Genomic DNA, 16,163 nt, shown 5'->3' on the forward strand with positions numbered 1-16,163 from the left:
AAACACAGAAAACATAGGCTCTACCACTGATATACATTCCCCATACATGAGAAACTTGTACAGAAGCATGTTCTATGAAAAACATTTGTGATCTGAAGAATTAATAGCTGGGAGATGCTGCAATATATAAAATCCCTGCCCACTGGACTTGGGGATTTTTTGTTTTCTCCAAATCTAAAAAATCAACACTCTCCTGCCCCCTGACTCCTTTTCTTTTATTAAAACAGTAAGAGCTACATGTCTCACTCTCAAGTATATGTAAAATTCATACCAAAATTTCTTCCACAAAGAGGGCTGGAGAGGGGCTGGAGCGATAGCACAGCGGGTAGGGCATTTGCCTTGCATGCAGCCAACCCAGGTTCGATTCTCAGCATTCCTTATGGTCCCTTGAGCACCACCAGGAGTGATTCCTGAGCGCAGAGCCAGGAGTAACCCTTGCACAAGGCCGGGTGTAACCCAAAAAGAAAAAAAAAAAAAGAGGGCTGGAGAGATGGTATAGAGTAGACCCAATTTAATCCCCAGCACCACATATGATCTCCAAGTACTGCTAGAAATGACCCCTGAGCACAAAAGCTAGGAGTAGCTTCTGAGCACTGTTGGGCCAGGCCCCCATACAAACAATAAGATAGACTAACAGTCTAGCAGTAGTTCAAAGGCATGAGATCAACTGTCTACATCAGACTCGACCAGTCTGTATTACAGTGAAATTAACAGGAAACTATGGGTTTGGCAGTTTCTAATTTCAGTTACTACAGCTGAAAAGGGAAGCTGCGGCACTGATCATGATTAACATGTACTTTTAAAAAATGACTAGTTTGTGCAGGACACAGCCATGTCTTATTTAGATCCCAATTACACCACCCAAAACTAAAAACACAGGCCTAGGGAGATATTAGGGGGCTTAAAGTGCTTGTCTCGTATGGGACCGATCCATACAAGGCACCAGATAGTCCCCAGAGTACTCTTGGGATCCCTATGTATCACCAGATGTGGCCTCAAAGAAAATAATAAAGCCCCAAACAAAACCAAAACTAAAAACGTATAGTTTGGCTTACAGTGGAAGAGCTCTAGGACCACTTTTAAATTAAGTTCATGCCAATACCCAGTTTACCACCTTATAAATGAAAAGTCTCTAAAATACAAGTGTGATAAATACTATTTATTGTGATTAATTGCTCAGTTTATTAGCTGTTTTAATACAGTAAAACCTCATAGTGAAAATAATATAGTAGAAATAGCTTTTTAAAAGCTTATTTTTATGATATGCTTAGAAAATGTCAGACAAGGTGAAAATAACCTCCACAATGATAACACAAAGAATGAATCTCCTGCAGGAAAAGCTGAGGACTGGACAGGCTGGCCGCAGGGTTAAAGCCACAGAAGCTGGAGAGGTATGAGAGCGCCTACTTGGAAACTGCATCAGGAAGGCCTCAAAACATCACTCAGCGTCAGGAAGCTTCAGGTAGGCTAACTTCCACTTTATCAGCAATGGGAAGTCCCAGAGAACTCCCTCGGCTATAGCAACATTCACTCCAGGAACACCTCTCCTTTCTGATGCCTCTTCATTCTTGAGTAGGGGCTAATTGAATCATCCATCACAAAATCATACAGTACTCTGATCCAGGAATTGTAATGGGGGAGGTTGTCGTAGTACTCAGCTGCAATTTTCCTTACCTGGAACAGAAAAAAAACAAAGAAACATAGCCAAGGTGAGTGATGAGTGTTAATGGAGTCCAGTGAACGATGGCAGGCGACGGAAGGGAACGCTGCAGACTGATCTGATCTCTTTCCTGCACACCCCCTCCAGCAGCAGCTTAGCAAACTCTCACCACAGGGGCCAGAGAGATACTGCAGCGGGTAAGGTGTTTGTCTTGCACATGGCTCCCCATGTGAGTCCCAGAGATCTGCCAGGAATGATCCCTTAGAGGACGATATAGGATGCTGGGGATTAAACCCATGCTGGCTACATGCAAGGCAAATGCTCTACCCACCATACAATCCTCTGGCCCCTAGGATTAAACTCTTCTCCAATCAAACTTAGAGGGGCTAAGACAGTTTATCTGTAAAATGTGACTTTATTTTTTTTTCTTTTTGGGTCACACCTGGCAATGCAGAGGGGTTACTCCTGGCTCTGCACTCAGGAATCACCCCTGGCGGTGCTCAGAGGACCATATGGGATGCTGGGAATCGAACCCGGGTCAGCCGCTTGCAAGACAAATGCCCTACCCACTGTACTATTGCTCCAGCCCCAATGCTTCATATTTTTAACAAATACATGCAATCCAATTGACTTGGTATTGTCACAGCTGGCACTGTGGGATACCTGAGCCCTGCCCATTAGGCACCTGCAGATGCTCATAATTTACCATGGCAGCCAATGAAGTAAAAATTAAGCACTTCAGGGCCTGGAGCGATAGCACAGCGGGTAGGGCATTTGCCTTGCACGCGGCCAACCCAGGTTCGAATCCCAGCATCCCATATGGTCCCCGAGCACCGCCAGGGGTGATTCCTGAGTGCAGAGCCAGGAGTAACCCCTGTGCATCGCCAGGTGTGACCCAAAAAGCAAAAAAAAAAAAAATTAAAAAAAAAATTAAGCACTTCAAATAGGGTGCAATTTGCAATTCATCCTCTTGGAAAGCTCTTTAAGAAAATGACTACTGCCAACTTATAGTCAGAGCTGTGTACAAAAAAAATTCTAACAGAGCCCCAAATATAAATTAAAAAGTAGAATCCACAACAGTTCACATGCAAATTACTCCTTGCACTGGGAAACCCAGTTCTACTTCCTGGTTAAGAAAAAGCAGATGTGGGGTCAGCAAGGTAGCACAGGGGTAGGAAGCTTGCCTTGCACCTGGCTGACCTGGGTTCCATCCCTGGTATCCCTTTATAGTTCACTGAGCCTGACAGGAGTGATTCCCTGAGCATTGCCAGTATGGCCTCCAAACAAAAACAAAGAGGATGAACACACAGCCCTCAAGGAACAATGAAAGCAAAACTGCCTTTCACCTGGGTGTTATCACAGTCCTTCCAAACTTCCTAAAATTCTTTGTTCTTGGGCCACTCCAGGCGGTGCTGGAGAAATACGTGATGCTATAATCAAACCCAGGCCTTCTGCATACAAAGCACGTGCAGCCTCAGAAAGTCCTAAAATTCTTTCATGAAGGTGATCTACAGATCACATAATAAAACTGGTTCCTAATCTGCACTGAATTTATGTCAAACACTCTGGAGCAATAGTAAAACAGGCAGGGCATTTGCCTTGCATATGGCCCACCTGAATTCTATCCCTGGTACCCCATATGGTCCCCTGAGCTTTGTCAGGAGTGACTCCTGAGTACAGAGCCAGATGAGCTCCCAAATCAAAACCTATAACCCAAAATACAAAAAACAGAAAGTTAAGACACTTCTGAGATTAAGACATTCAAGGTCAGAGAGAGAGGACAAAGATTAAGATGTTTGTGTAACATACTTTTGCAGCCACGGTCCTGACTCAAATACTGGCACAGTAAATGGTCCCTGAGACCCACCTGAAGTGGCCCTTGAGCACTGCTGCGTATGGTAACACCAAGAGCAACACAAATTTCAAAAGACTAAAAATACATTAAGAGGCGCTGGAGTGGCTTGCTCTGCCAGCCCATGTTCCCCCTGAACGTGCATCTCGCTGGCTCGTCTGTTTCTTTGCTTGCTTAATGCAGAAACTCTGAAGAAGTCTGTGTTCACTCTCAAACATGTACTTTCATCCCCTCACATTTTTTCCAGTAAGTTCTGATTCTTACTTCACAACCCCCCCACCCCCAACAAAGAGAAAAGAGTGGCTAGAGAGACAGCTTACTACGCCTCGCTCATGAAATAGGCCCAAGCTTGATTGATGGCACAGAATCCCAGGGACACAGACCCAGGAGTGGCCCCTCCAGGTGTACTCCCACCCCTAACAAATGTTTACAATTTTTAATTATTTATTTATTTATTTTGCTTTCTGGGTCACACCCAACGATGCTCAGGGGTTACTCCTGGCTTTGCACTCAGGAATTGCTCCTGGCAGTGCTTGGGGGACCATATGGGATGCCGGGGATTGAACCCGGGTCGGCCATGTGCAAGGCAAACGCCCTACCCGCTGTGCTATCGCTCCGGCCCCTTACAATTTTTTAATGTTTATTTATTTATATAGTTCTTTTGCTTCGGGGCCACACCTGGAAGTGCTCAGGGCTTACTCCTGGCGGGGTGCCAGGGTCCGAACCTGGATCGACCATGTGTGCAAAGCCTGTGCTTTACCAGTCTATTATCGGGCCCTCGTCCACCATTTGTAGGAAGGCACAGGATAGGGCTGAGGGCTCAGTGGCAGGGGTGAGGCCGGAAGTGCAGTCTACAAGCAGCTGAGAGCAGTCAGTTCAGTAGCCACGACACAACCACGTTCTGTGGCGAGTACTAGAGACAAATGTGCGCAACCTCTAGCTGCTGCAAAACCAACAAGAAAGGGAAGAAGACGCCTGTGAAAACTCGACTGATACTCCTAAATAAGAGGAGCCCCAAACCCCAGGCCTGAGCCGGGTGCCCAATTCAGTCCAAACACTGACTTCGTAAATCGCAGGGAGTGTCTCTGCACTTTGCAAGGATGAAAGCAAAAGGAAAACCACTGGAGGTGGTTTGTGGATAGCAAAGCTAAGTGGAAAAAGAAAAAAAAGAAAAAGACATTAAGTAAGACTCCTTGGTGATTGTGACAAACTTACTCAATTGATTCCAATGAAGTTGCACAAGTTTGTGAGCAATCTGTGAATGGGCGAGTTATGTATAGGAATTATACCTCAATAAAGCTGTGAAAGCCTCATCATATATACTTATTAACTATGAGATAGTTATATACACTCTAATAACACAATATATATATCTGATAAACACCAGATTTTTTTTTTTTTTTGCTTTTTGGGTCACACCCAGCGATGCTCAGGGGTTACTCCTGGCTTTGCACTCAGGAATTACTCCTGGCAGTGCTTGGGGGACCATATGGGATGCCGAGGATCGAACCCGGGTTGGCCGCGTGCAAGGCAAACGCCCTACCCGCTGTGCTATCGCTCCAGCCCCTAAACACCAGATATTTTATAAGGAAAACATATTCCTTGATCCAAAACCAGAAGAGTAGGAGGGGCCATAGAGACAGGACAGGGGTTAAGGCGCATGCTCTGCATGTAGTTCAATCCTGGCACCACCTAAGGTCCCTTGAGCACGGTCAGTTTGTGAACCCTGATCCAGAGCTAAGTCAGCCCTGAGCACTGCCAGGAGTGCCCACCACCCCAAGAAAAAAGCAAAGCAAAGCATGAGATGAAGATGAGAGACTCCCAGGGTGTGTTATCTTTCTGAAGAAGGAATTCAAGAGGCAACAGGAGATGGAGTGGGAAGAGAACAGTCACTGGTGACTCATGAGCCTGCCTGCAGCCATGAAGCCATGTGGTTGGCTCAGAGATGGTTCAAGAAAATTACAAGTATGTGTTTTTTTGTTTGATATATTCTTCCATTCAAAGAGCAACTTTTTCCTCAAGCCATCTCTTAAAAAAGGAAAAAAATGTCCTTCCCCAGTTAGGAAGAGACTTTACACAGGCCATCCTGGTGAGTCCCGGGTAGAAGACCGAACACTGGGCATCCCCCACACCATGTTCAGCGCCCTTACATAGCTGAGAAGCGTTTTCTACAATTTTTTTCTAAAAAATACAAAGTCTACAAAATGGTTGAAAGAACAGTTCAGATCAATACTTACTGCCCCTTCAGCCAGGCTGACTGACAACTAATACTAGGCCACAGTACTTTTAAAAATGTCACCACTGTCTTTAATGTTTATCTCCTGAGAACAAGGACATTCTACACAACCAGAGTTTCATTACATTATCACATCCCCAAATGAAAACTGACATGTTATTATCTATTACATAGATGGGACACAAAAGTTCCTCACTTGTCCAATATCTTATCTAGATCTCTCTGTCCTCAATCGGGAATCCAATCAATTATCCAAGAGTACATTGAGTTGTCACACTGTATGAGTTTTTAGTTTTTGAGGGGCCTGCGGCAGTCAGGATGAGACTCGGAGTCTAGTGCATTTTTGTGCTCCATCCGTCTCAGACATCTCCACAGCTCTGACATATGAAGTTTTATTCCTTTATTCTTACCTATCTATTTTTTTTTGCTTTGAGGCCACACTTAGCAGTGCTCAGGGATTACTCTTGACTCTGTGCTCAGGGATCACTCCTAGAGGGGTTTGGGGAACCATGTGTGATCCCAGGGATCCTGGATTGGCCACATGCAAGACAAGCCCCCTACCTACTATATTATCTCTCTGGTCCACATGTGAGTTTTTATTTTTATTTTTTGCTTTCTGGGTCACACCTGGCAATGCCCAGGGGTTACTCCTGGCTGTGTACTTAGGAATTAATCCTGGTGGTGCTCAGGTGACCCTATGGATGCTGGGGATTGGACCTAAGTCAGCTGCATGTAAGACAAACACCTTCCCTGCTGCACTCCGGCCTCACATGTGAGGTTTTAAACAGTCAACATAAAAACCATTCAGAAGAGAATTATGAATTTTGGTTGGATGAACATAACAGCATAAACTGTCGGTAGTTTCCTAATATCAAGGCCCCCCCCCACACAAAAAAACCCCAAAACGGACAAGGATGTGGCCCAGCAGAAGAGTACTGACTTCATATGTGTGAGGTTCTTGGTTTAATAGCACCACAAATGACAGAGCAAGGAAAACAAGCAATACATTTCATACACGCTGCTATTTCTAGACTTATGGACACTTCTTTAAAACCATTTCAGTCTGAAGAGGATGAAAGGATGAAGGTCAAATATCTCTTTTCATTTTGTACATTTTCAGAGTACAAACAATACTCTGAAACTCTAAGGAGACTGTGGAGGGGCCCATTTGGATCCCACCTGTGGGAAGCTTGTAGTTCCAGAAACTGATGTCCACTCAACCTGCAGCTCAATTATGTAGGACATCCAGTATTTCACAATCAGTCTAAATCAACACATAAAACTTAGCTAAGCCTATTCAGAATAATATCGATGAAAAGGTCATGTGAACTTTTGGTTACTTCACAGAGAGCTTTTTTTTTTGTACTTCTAAATTATTTACAAGATATTTTGCAGCAGTCACCCCTCTTACCTGCCATACTTCTAAACCGTTAAGTGGTGCCATCAGCCTGGCAGTCTCCTGACTTAGTCATAAGCTTTTTCTTTGGTGAGTACTATAGGTTTCTTCTTTTTGTTTAGTTTTTGGGTTACACCTAGTGGCGCTACAGGGACCAGGCAGTCCCAGGGAGTGAACCCAGGCCTCCCACGTGCAAAGCATGCACTTGGCCTTTTGAACTTTCTCTCCAGCCAACATTCCTCTATAAAATGAGTTAAAGGGCTGGAGAGAGAGCACAACGGTTAAGGCACCTGCTTAGCATGTGACCCTGATCTCAAACTCAAGCTGTGACCCTGATCTCAAGCTCTGCACTGCCATGGGTGGCCCTTTAGTAGAGAGCCAGGAGAGCCTCTGAGTATTGTTGTGTGTGGCAAAAATAGTAATAATAACAACAACAACAACAACAACAAAAATAAAGTAGTTCAAGACAAATTTGTATCATACCAGATAAACATCACTAATTCCAGTATGTAATGATTCCTTTACTTACCAGTGGAAGGCTTTTTCCAGGAATGTTAGGGAAGTCATGGTGTTCGTTATGGTAGCCTACATTGAAGGTAAGCAAATTCAGAGGCCCGTAATATGAGTACGTTTCATGTCCCTTTAGGAACATGTAGTGTTCTGCAATAAAATGTCCAGAAATTGGGTGCAAACCTAGACCGAGTAAGGATGCTGACAACATGTAGACTAAAGATTTAATTCCGAAAACATAGTAAACGATAATGTCGAAGGCGATCTGGACGGCAGTGTTGATTAGTTCCAGGTTAGTAATGGGTTTGGGGTTGATGAACAGAGGCCGAAAAGCATAGAAGAGAGGCTGAAGGACGATCCAAATAAACTTTCTGAAAGTAGTACAGAAGAACCAGCCTTCAAAATCGGTTGGAATGTCCACATCAATGCCATCCCCTCCAAGGTATCGATGATGATCCATATGGTACCTCTTAAAGGAAATTGAGTATGGAACGCCGATAGGAAGATTAGCAAACATGCCAAACCAGCGGTTCCACATCGGTCTGCAGTTGCCAAAGGCGCTGTTGTGGGACACCTCGTGGATGGCCAGAGTCATTGAATGGTTAATGCAGCTGCCAAAGGCATATGCCCAGAACAAAACCCATTTCCAGTCCAGGTCCTTCACTAAATAAAATGCAACCAACTGGGTGAGAACCATCATAATTATAATCCAAATCAAGTTGGGGTCAGGTTTCATCAAGGATTTTATCTCTGGATACTTTGCTGCAAAGGAAAAAAAAATCAAAAATCAACACAGGAGGCAAAGATATACGAGTAAAGGAGAAAAAACATACAAATTCCACAAGTATCACTAAACCGAAACTGTAATACCAATTACTTATTTTTTTCTTTTCCCAGATCATTACACATCCTTCACTGTACATGAACTTAATACTGAGTATCATGTCACAACAAATAGGGGAAAAAATTATTTTTTTTGGGGGGTGTCACACACAGCTGTGCTTAGGGCTTGCTCCTAGCTCTGCTCTCAGGGATCAGTCAGGCCATATGGGAATCCAGAGAGACACATGCAAGGCAAATATTCTTTCTACCTGCTGTACTACTGTTCTGGCCCCAAACAGGAAATTTAATGCAGAAAAAAATAAGCTTCAAAATCCAGATTCTCCACATTAACAATCACAAATAGGTTTTCTTATTACTCAAAAATAAATTTCCTTTCACCCCTAATGATTCCTTATATTAAATTTATAAAAATTTGGCTGGAGGGAACTCCTAAGCAGTGATCAGGGGTCCCTGTTGGCAGTTCAGTGCCAGGGCCCAAGGATGTAGTGCTGTGCAGGCCCTGCAATGCTGGGGATACTCAGCCACTCAATGGTGCTCGGGACAGGTGGTGCCGGGGATTGAACAAGGGTTGGGTGATGTAAGGCATACAACCAATCCCTGTCCTATCTCCCCAGCCTGAAATTTATCATTTTTACAAGGCTGTAATCAGAGTGTGATAAATCTAATCCAGGTGCCTGGCAGGGACTAGGAGTGGCATAGCGGTGAAGGCATGAGACCCAGGCTTGATCTGAGGAACTGTCAAAACCAAAAAAGTCACACACACGTGTGACAAAACAACATGGACATATGTAAAGATACATATATATGCAATATACTTGTATATATTATACAAAAGAATACTTAGATCTCATAATTTCTTTTATGATGACTGATCACTAGAAGTTGACCCGCTGTAATTTCTGGATTTTCGTTTGTTTCTTGGGCCACACTCAAAAGTGCTCAGGGGCTCTTCCTGGCTCACGGCTCAGGGAGTGCTGCAGGCAGTACTGAGCGGCCCTTTTGTGGGCACTGAAGTCTGGCCTCCCACACGCCAAGTAGGAGCTCACTGAGTTATCTAGCCAGCTGTGGGCAGTTGTAATTTCCGACTTTTAGACATTTAAAATTTTTGCTAATGTAGGTTTCTTTCTGTTACCCGAAAATTACGATAATTTTCAAAGAATCCTATCAATTTGCAGTGTTATTTTCCCTAACCATTCTTTTTTTTCCGGGTGGGGGGGTGGGGGTGGTGCTGGGGATTGAAGCAAAGCCTCCCACAACAAGGCATGTACTCTACTGTCTTCATTCTTACAAGAGCTCTGTACAGAGCTAATCTGTTTTCGAATTTTCTTTTCTTCTGAGAATCTACATGCATACAGTCAAGTATTCTGGAAAAGGTCAACAATAAAAACTGCATTTTAGGCAAATGTCCTCTACGAGCAAGTAAAGATTCCTCTCTGTATCCAACCAGAGCTAGAAGGTCTTCAGTTTTATGGGTCGTTGAGTGTTAAACCCAGGATGGTGGCAGGAGGAGGGAACTGCTTCTTAGAACCAGTCATTTAGAATGATCTTGAAAAAACAGAGGGGAAAAGAGCAACTTTATCCTCTTTAAGTCTAAAATGAGAAATTTAATACAGGTTTAAAACGCAGGAGAGGAAATTACTTAAATATAGACGGTGTTAATTTGAGTAACTTTTCTAGTTTCTTTTTCCTCTTTACTCCCTACCCTGTAATCTTTGCTGGAATTAGTTCATTTTACCAAATTTTAGTGCTAATAATTTTGTAGGTAATAGGTACAAACAAATAAAAAGTAATTCTCCAGATGAAACTAATCAGACTAAAACTAATTGTTATGATGTAGATGAAAAGTTCAAATAAAAGCTCCATCTAGCATTTTTGCCTTACCATAAAACTTGATTAAACTATGTCTGACAAAGAATAGACAACAGAGGGGGGAAAATAATAGACAATAAAATGCATTTTATAGGTATTCTAATAGCAAAACTTTTATGAAGTTCTGTCAGATAAACTAACTTACAATTCTAAACAGAATTTTTGCAAAGCTGTAATGGTATATAAAAATGAGTAATAATACTAACCACCAATAGAATCAAGCAGGGAAAGAAAAGCCTTTGACGTATGGTGCAGAACCGGTGGTTGACTTTGAAAATGGACCTTCCCCTTACACCACGACACAAGAATGAACTAAAAATGGGCCCAAAACCTAAGTGTAAACTGTAAAATTCTTCTAACAAAAATAAAATCACCTCCTCCTTACCTTTGTGGTAGTTCATTAGAAAGGACATCAAAAGCACAAGTGACTGAAGGAAAAAATAGGTAAATTCGATGCATCACAACTTTTGTGTGGCAAATGATCCACAAGAAAGAGCTAACTGGCATGCAAGAAGGCCCAGGTTCCATCTTTGGCACCTCACAGCCCACCTCCCCACCCCCCTCAGCACCATCCTGCATGCCCTTGCATGTGACTCAAACAAAAGAGTGAAAAGTGGAGGTGAGAGAGAGCGCTTAAAGGGGTAGGGTGCATGCTTCTCGAATCTGGGAACCTTGGTTTTGACCCCTGCCACAGCATGGTTTCTATGCCCCACCCCAAGAAAACAAAAGTGGAAAGACTACATACAGAACTGAAATGTTAGGACATCTTATAAGTGACTTGTATATATATATATATATATATATATAGAGAGAGAGAGAGAGAGAGAATATATATATATAATGTACACATACATCAAGAACTCTAAAAAGTCTTACAAGAGCCTAATTTAAATACTGAGCAAAAATATGTGAATGAAAATCTCTCAAAAGCAAATATACAAATGGCCCATACACATGTAAAAGATGCTCAACATTAGTCATTAGAAAAATACAACTGAAATAATAAGCTATCACTTCATATCCATTAGGCTGGTCCTAACATAAATACATTTTTAAAAAGATATGGCCAGACATTTAAGCTCATTAATGGCCATGATCCAGAAGCACAAAGAATCTCGGAAGAGAGCAGCATGCTACAGAGATGCCTCCAGACTCCAAAATCACCATCCAGTTAAAAAAAAAAATCGTAACTCCAAGTCTAGCACCCTATGAAAAAAGTTGAGTATTCCAGGAGCATGCATCCCCGTTCATGGCCGTGCAACATCTCATACACAATCATGCCGCAGATATACCAAGAGTAGCGTACCACATTTGATGGGGCGTAAGGTTGAAGCCAACCAATCTTAATAAGAATATATATATATGTACATAAACATGTATATAAGCACACAAGACTCAAAACTCTAGTAACATGTTAATGATCTTTAATGCAGGGGCTTAATGGTTCCAAGATGAGATACAACAATTTTCATACACTTTCCTCTAAGGAAACCTTTTTGATCATTTTTAGTCAATTATTCACAATTAGCCATACAAAACAAATTACTTGGCATCTGCCTTTTGGGCAGGCTTGGGTGGTAGTGGGGAAAACTCAAAATAATGGTGGTGGGAAGGTATAATGGTGGTGGGATTGGTGTTGTAATATTGAATGTAATCAATTAGTGTGAACAACTCCTTGAAAATAAAATTAAAAAAAAAAATGGCCAGGGGCTGGAGAGATAGTAAAGCAGATAGACTTGTCTTGCACATAGCTAACCAGATTCAATCCCTGGTATACCGTATGTTCTCCCAAGGAGCATCAGGAATAATTCCTGGGTGCACAGCCAGGAGTAACCCCTGAGCATCGCAGGGAGTGGCCCCCCAAACAACAAGAAATAAAAAAAAGACCTCTCAAATTGCGGGAGCACCTGTGCTGCACGCAGGAGCCCTGGGTTTCATTCCTGGCACACACCGTCCCAAACACTGCAGGAGTGACCCCTGAGCATAGTGCCAGGAGTAGCCTGCAGCACCAACAGGTGTGACCCACAAACAAAAACCCCAGTAAATAAATGACGGAGAGAGTAACAAGGAGGTACAGAAACCGGAGCCTACACACAGTTGATGAGATAGGGAAAATAACTTGGCAGTTCCTCAGCTTACCGCTGTTGGTTAACCAAGCACCAAGTTAACAATTTCCCAGACACTCCATCGTCTCCAGAGACATGAAAAACACCCACCCAGTCAGTAACTTGCATGTGAGTGTTCACAATGGGGTATGGACAAGCCGACCAACTGGTGAATGGGGGATAACATACGATACCCCAATAGAGCGTGACTAATTCAGGCCTGGGAATCACAATGAGGGAACACACTGAGAAAGGGCTGAGTGAGAAGTCAGTCACAAAACACCAAGGCTAGATGAATTCCCATCTACAAAATGCCCAGATGAGGCACATGTATGGAGGCATAAAGCAGATTAGTGCGGGCAGAGACAAGTGGTGGAGTGGGGGACGGAGGGGGAAAAGGACTACCAAGGAATAGTTTCTTTGGGCTAGCTGTGTAAAAGAATGTTTTTAAATTAGACTATAGTGATATATGCACCAGTCTAAATATATTTAAAAACACTAACATGTGTACTTTAATGTAAAGCTAGATGTAAATTTAAAGTATACAGATTAAGGAATGGTAGAGCAAATGCTGATTTTTGAGGCCCATTTCTGAGTTCCCATTACTTGTAACACACACACACACACACACATACACACACACACACACACACTTTTGTTAAACACATACCTATGTTCTAGCATGCCTCTCTCCCCAGAAAGCCCAGACAAGTCCAGAGCTCTTATCACTTTAATTTAAACAAATCTCCCTAGTCTTATCTTTGCTGAAAATATTTCATATCCACCACTGAAATGCAAGACTGAGCTGGATTTACACCTACTGGGAAAATGATTATGTTTTCATTGAGAAATAAGTAGCCCTTTTACTCTCCAAGTGAAATGGTTCAATGGTAGTAAGTTTGAGGAAAAAAGACTCAGTGTTGAGATAAGAACAAACTTTGTTTTCCACTTCCTTAATTTGCTGAAAATTAAACAGCTGAACTCCAGTTTCGAAGAGTTGGCTTTTCGGGGTGGACCACAAATTAATTCTATGCAACAGGTTGCTAAGGCATCAATAACATGTTTGTATGCTATGTCATGTGTAAGCAATGAAAGTCAGCATCGAAGAACCAAAGTTCTTTAAAAGTCTTCCTTAAACTGCAAACAGTCATGCTCCCAATTTATAGATTTTTGTGAGGACAGATTTGAGCTACTTGTTCAAAGGGCTACTCCCACTGTATCTGGGTTGAGATCACTCCTGGTGGTGCTTGACTACCACCCAGGTCTCAGCTCAAACCCTCTGAGCTATGCCCTGGCCTCTGATTCTGCCTTTTAAAGTTCACCCTGGGGCTGGAGTGATAGTACAGCAGGTAGGGCATTTGCCTTGCATGTGGCAGACCCGGGTTTGATCCCCAGCATCCTCGGTGGTTCCCTGAGCACCACTAGGAGTAATTCCTGAGTGCAGAGACAGAAGTAACCCCTGAGCATTGCAAAGCCAAAAAAAAAAAGAAGTACAAATAGAAAATATAATTTACTTTGCGGTCAAGGTGACAGGACAGGGAGGTGCTTGTCTTGCATGTGACTTACCCCAGTTGACCCCCAGCCCAGCACTGAATATGGTCCCCTGAGCACCTACCTCCAGGAATGACCTCTGAGCAGAGTGGTCCCTAGGAAAACCCTCCCCCAAAGCAAAAATTAAAACAAAATGATCTTTTTTGGGAGGGGACCATCCCAGCAAGAACTAAGGAGCTGATTATAGCTTGGGGTCTGGCAATCACATCATCAGCTATGCATGGGGGACCAGAGGGATCAGGGTGGTACAGGGTATCTAACTGGGGCTCCAGCGTACAAACCATGTGCTTCCTTCAGACCACTGAATGGCCCCTAACGTTCGTCTTAATGAGATCCACTCTTCTTTGTAAAAGCACGGAATCTCTAATTTTAGATTCATATCTAAGTTTAGCTACTCCAGCAGAAGTCAGCTGACTTTCTTCACCAGTCTACTAGATGCTGAGAATCAGAATCTTAGGGAAAGGCTGTATGAGGAAAAAAAAAAAAATCCTCCTTTATTGGCTTCCCGAGTTTTGTTGAGGGTTACATCCTGCAGTGCTCGGGGATCACTTCTAGAGGTGCTGGGGAGCGGGAGGACAACTACCTATTATTTTTGAACGAGTTCGGCTGCACGCAAGGCACGCGCCTTACCTGCTGTACTATCTCTCCGGTCTTCAGTTTCCTAAATTTTTAATTTGGGGGCGATGCTCCTGGCTCTGTGCTCGGGCGCCAGGGGTCAAACCCGGGTCGGCCGTGTGTAACGGCGGCGTGCGCCCTTGCCAGCTCGCACCGTCTCTCTGGCCCCTAGTCTCCTAATCTTTTTTGAAGCCGTGCAAAGCGCTGTAGAAACGCCCACTAGGGAGGCCATCTAAAGCAGGCTGGGCATCCCCCCCACCCCGTCACTTCATCCGAATTCATCCGCGGTTCACCCGTCTCTGAAACTAGGGGCGTCGCAGGGGCCTGGCTGGGGGACGAGCATCACGCTGGATGTTTCGGGCGCAGGCGCCGGGAGCCGGGATAACGCCAGGAGTCAGCCGGGGCGGGGAGAGAATCCGCTGTGCAATAGGGCCGCGCCTCCCCCCTCCGAGCGCTGCAGAAAGGCCTCCAAGGGGCCCTCGACCCGCGGCCTGGGGACCCGCGAGCGAGTCCGGGCGCGTCCGCGAGGCGTTTCCCGCACAAAAACGCAGAAGGCAGCCACGGGCGAAAGACTCGGCTCCTCCCGCGTGTTCGGGTGCTCGGGCGGCGGTTCCCCACGCTCTCGCTCCCACACCCGGCCGCGTCCCCCCCCCCCACCCGAGAGCGGGCAGCCGCGAGTCCCGGCGGGGTGCGGGGCGCGGGGCACCGCCGCGCGTGGGCGGCCTGGCCGGGGCCGCGCTCCAGACCGCGCCCGCGCCTCCCGGCCGACCCCCGCCCGCCCGCCCGCCCGCGCCGGGCCGTTAGCGGGTCTCGGGCGGCCGCGGCGGCGCCGGGCCCGCGCGCCCACATAACGGGGCGCCGCCGGCTGCTCACCCAGGATCTCCTGGCGCCGGCTGGCGTGCGGCTGGTCGGTGTAGACCCACTCGAAGTCCTCCCGCGACACGCGGCTCCCCATGGCGGCGGGCCGGCTCCCGGCGCGGCTCCTCCGAGGCAGCTGAGGCGGCGGCGGCGGCGGCGCGTGTCAGGCGGCGGCGGGCGGAGCGCGCGGAGAGACACGGGCCGGGGCGGAGTCCTGACGCCCCGCCCGCGCCCCGCCCCGGGCGCCCGCGCCGGGGTCGCGGCTGACCGCGGGCGTCGCTCCCGCCGCGCCACGGACGCCCTGACGCGGCGGCGGCTCCCTCAGGCCGGGGTCTCGGGCCGCCGCTGGCGTCGCTCCCGCGGTCGCGAGGGGCTCCTCAGGGCGGGGGCCCGGGTCGCCGCCGCGCCACAGACACCCCGACGCGGTGGCGGCTCCCTCAAGGCCGGGGTGGACGTCGCCGCTGGACGACGGCGTCGCTCCCGCCGCTTCTCCACGGACGCGCGTCGTCCCGACGCGGTCGCGAGCCTCAGCTCAGGGTCGCCGCTGGCGTCGCCCCCGCCGGGGCGGCTCCCTCAGGCCGGGGGTCGCCGCTGGCGTGGCCGCCCCCGCGGGGACGGCTCCCTCAGGCCGGGCTCCCCCGGGCCGCCGCCGGCGTCGCTCCCGCGGT

General features: G+C 46.1%; 1 protein-coding gene across 1 annotated transcript; it reads right to left on the reverse strand.

The window, feature by feature from the left end:
* Nucleotides 1-1,138: 1,138 nt before the first annotated feature.
* DEGS1 (delta 4-desaturase, sphingolipid 1) lies at nucleotides 1,139-15,690 on the reverse strand. Its single transcript, XM_055147034.1, has 3 exons — nucleotides 15,511-15,690; nucleotides 7,674-8,416; nucleotides 1,139-1,674 (listed from the first exon to the last, which is right to left on the reverse strand). Exons 1-3 carry the CDS (start codon nucleotides 15,590-15,592, stop codon nucleotides 1,528-1,530), a joined length of 972 nt encoding a protein of 323 aa, XP_055003009.1. The 5' UTR covers nucleotides 15,593-15,690; the 3' UTR covers nucleotides 1,139-1,527.
* Between the last annotated feature and the right edge of the window lie 473 nt (nucleotides 15,691-16,163).

Source organism: Sorex araneus, chromosome 9 (assembly GCF_027595985.1).
Source record: "Sorex araneus isolate mSorAra2 chromosome 9, mSorAra2.pri, whole genome shotgun sequence".
NCBI classification, from domain to species: Eukaryota; Metazoa; Chordata; class Mammalia; order Eulipotyphla; family Soricidae; genus Sorex; species Sorex araneus.

Excerpts from the sequence above, each read along its gene's own strand:
- DEGS1 (XM_055147034.1), bottom strand. The coding sequence starts at position 15,592 with ATGGGGAGCCGCGTGTCGCGGGAGGACTTCGAGTGGGTCTACACCGAC. Across the intron at positions 8,417-15,510 it reads CCGGCGCCAGGAGATCCTGG|CAAAGTATCCAGAGATAAAA; the intron begins GTGAGCAGCCGG and ends TTTCCTTTGCAG. Across the intron at positions 1,675-7,673 it reads CTGGAAAAAGCCTTCCACTG|GTAAGGAAAATTGCAGCTGA; the intron begins GTAAGTAAAGGA and ends TTTCTGTTCCAG.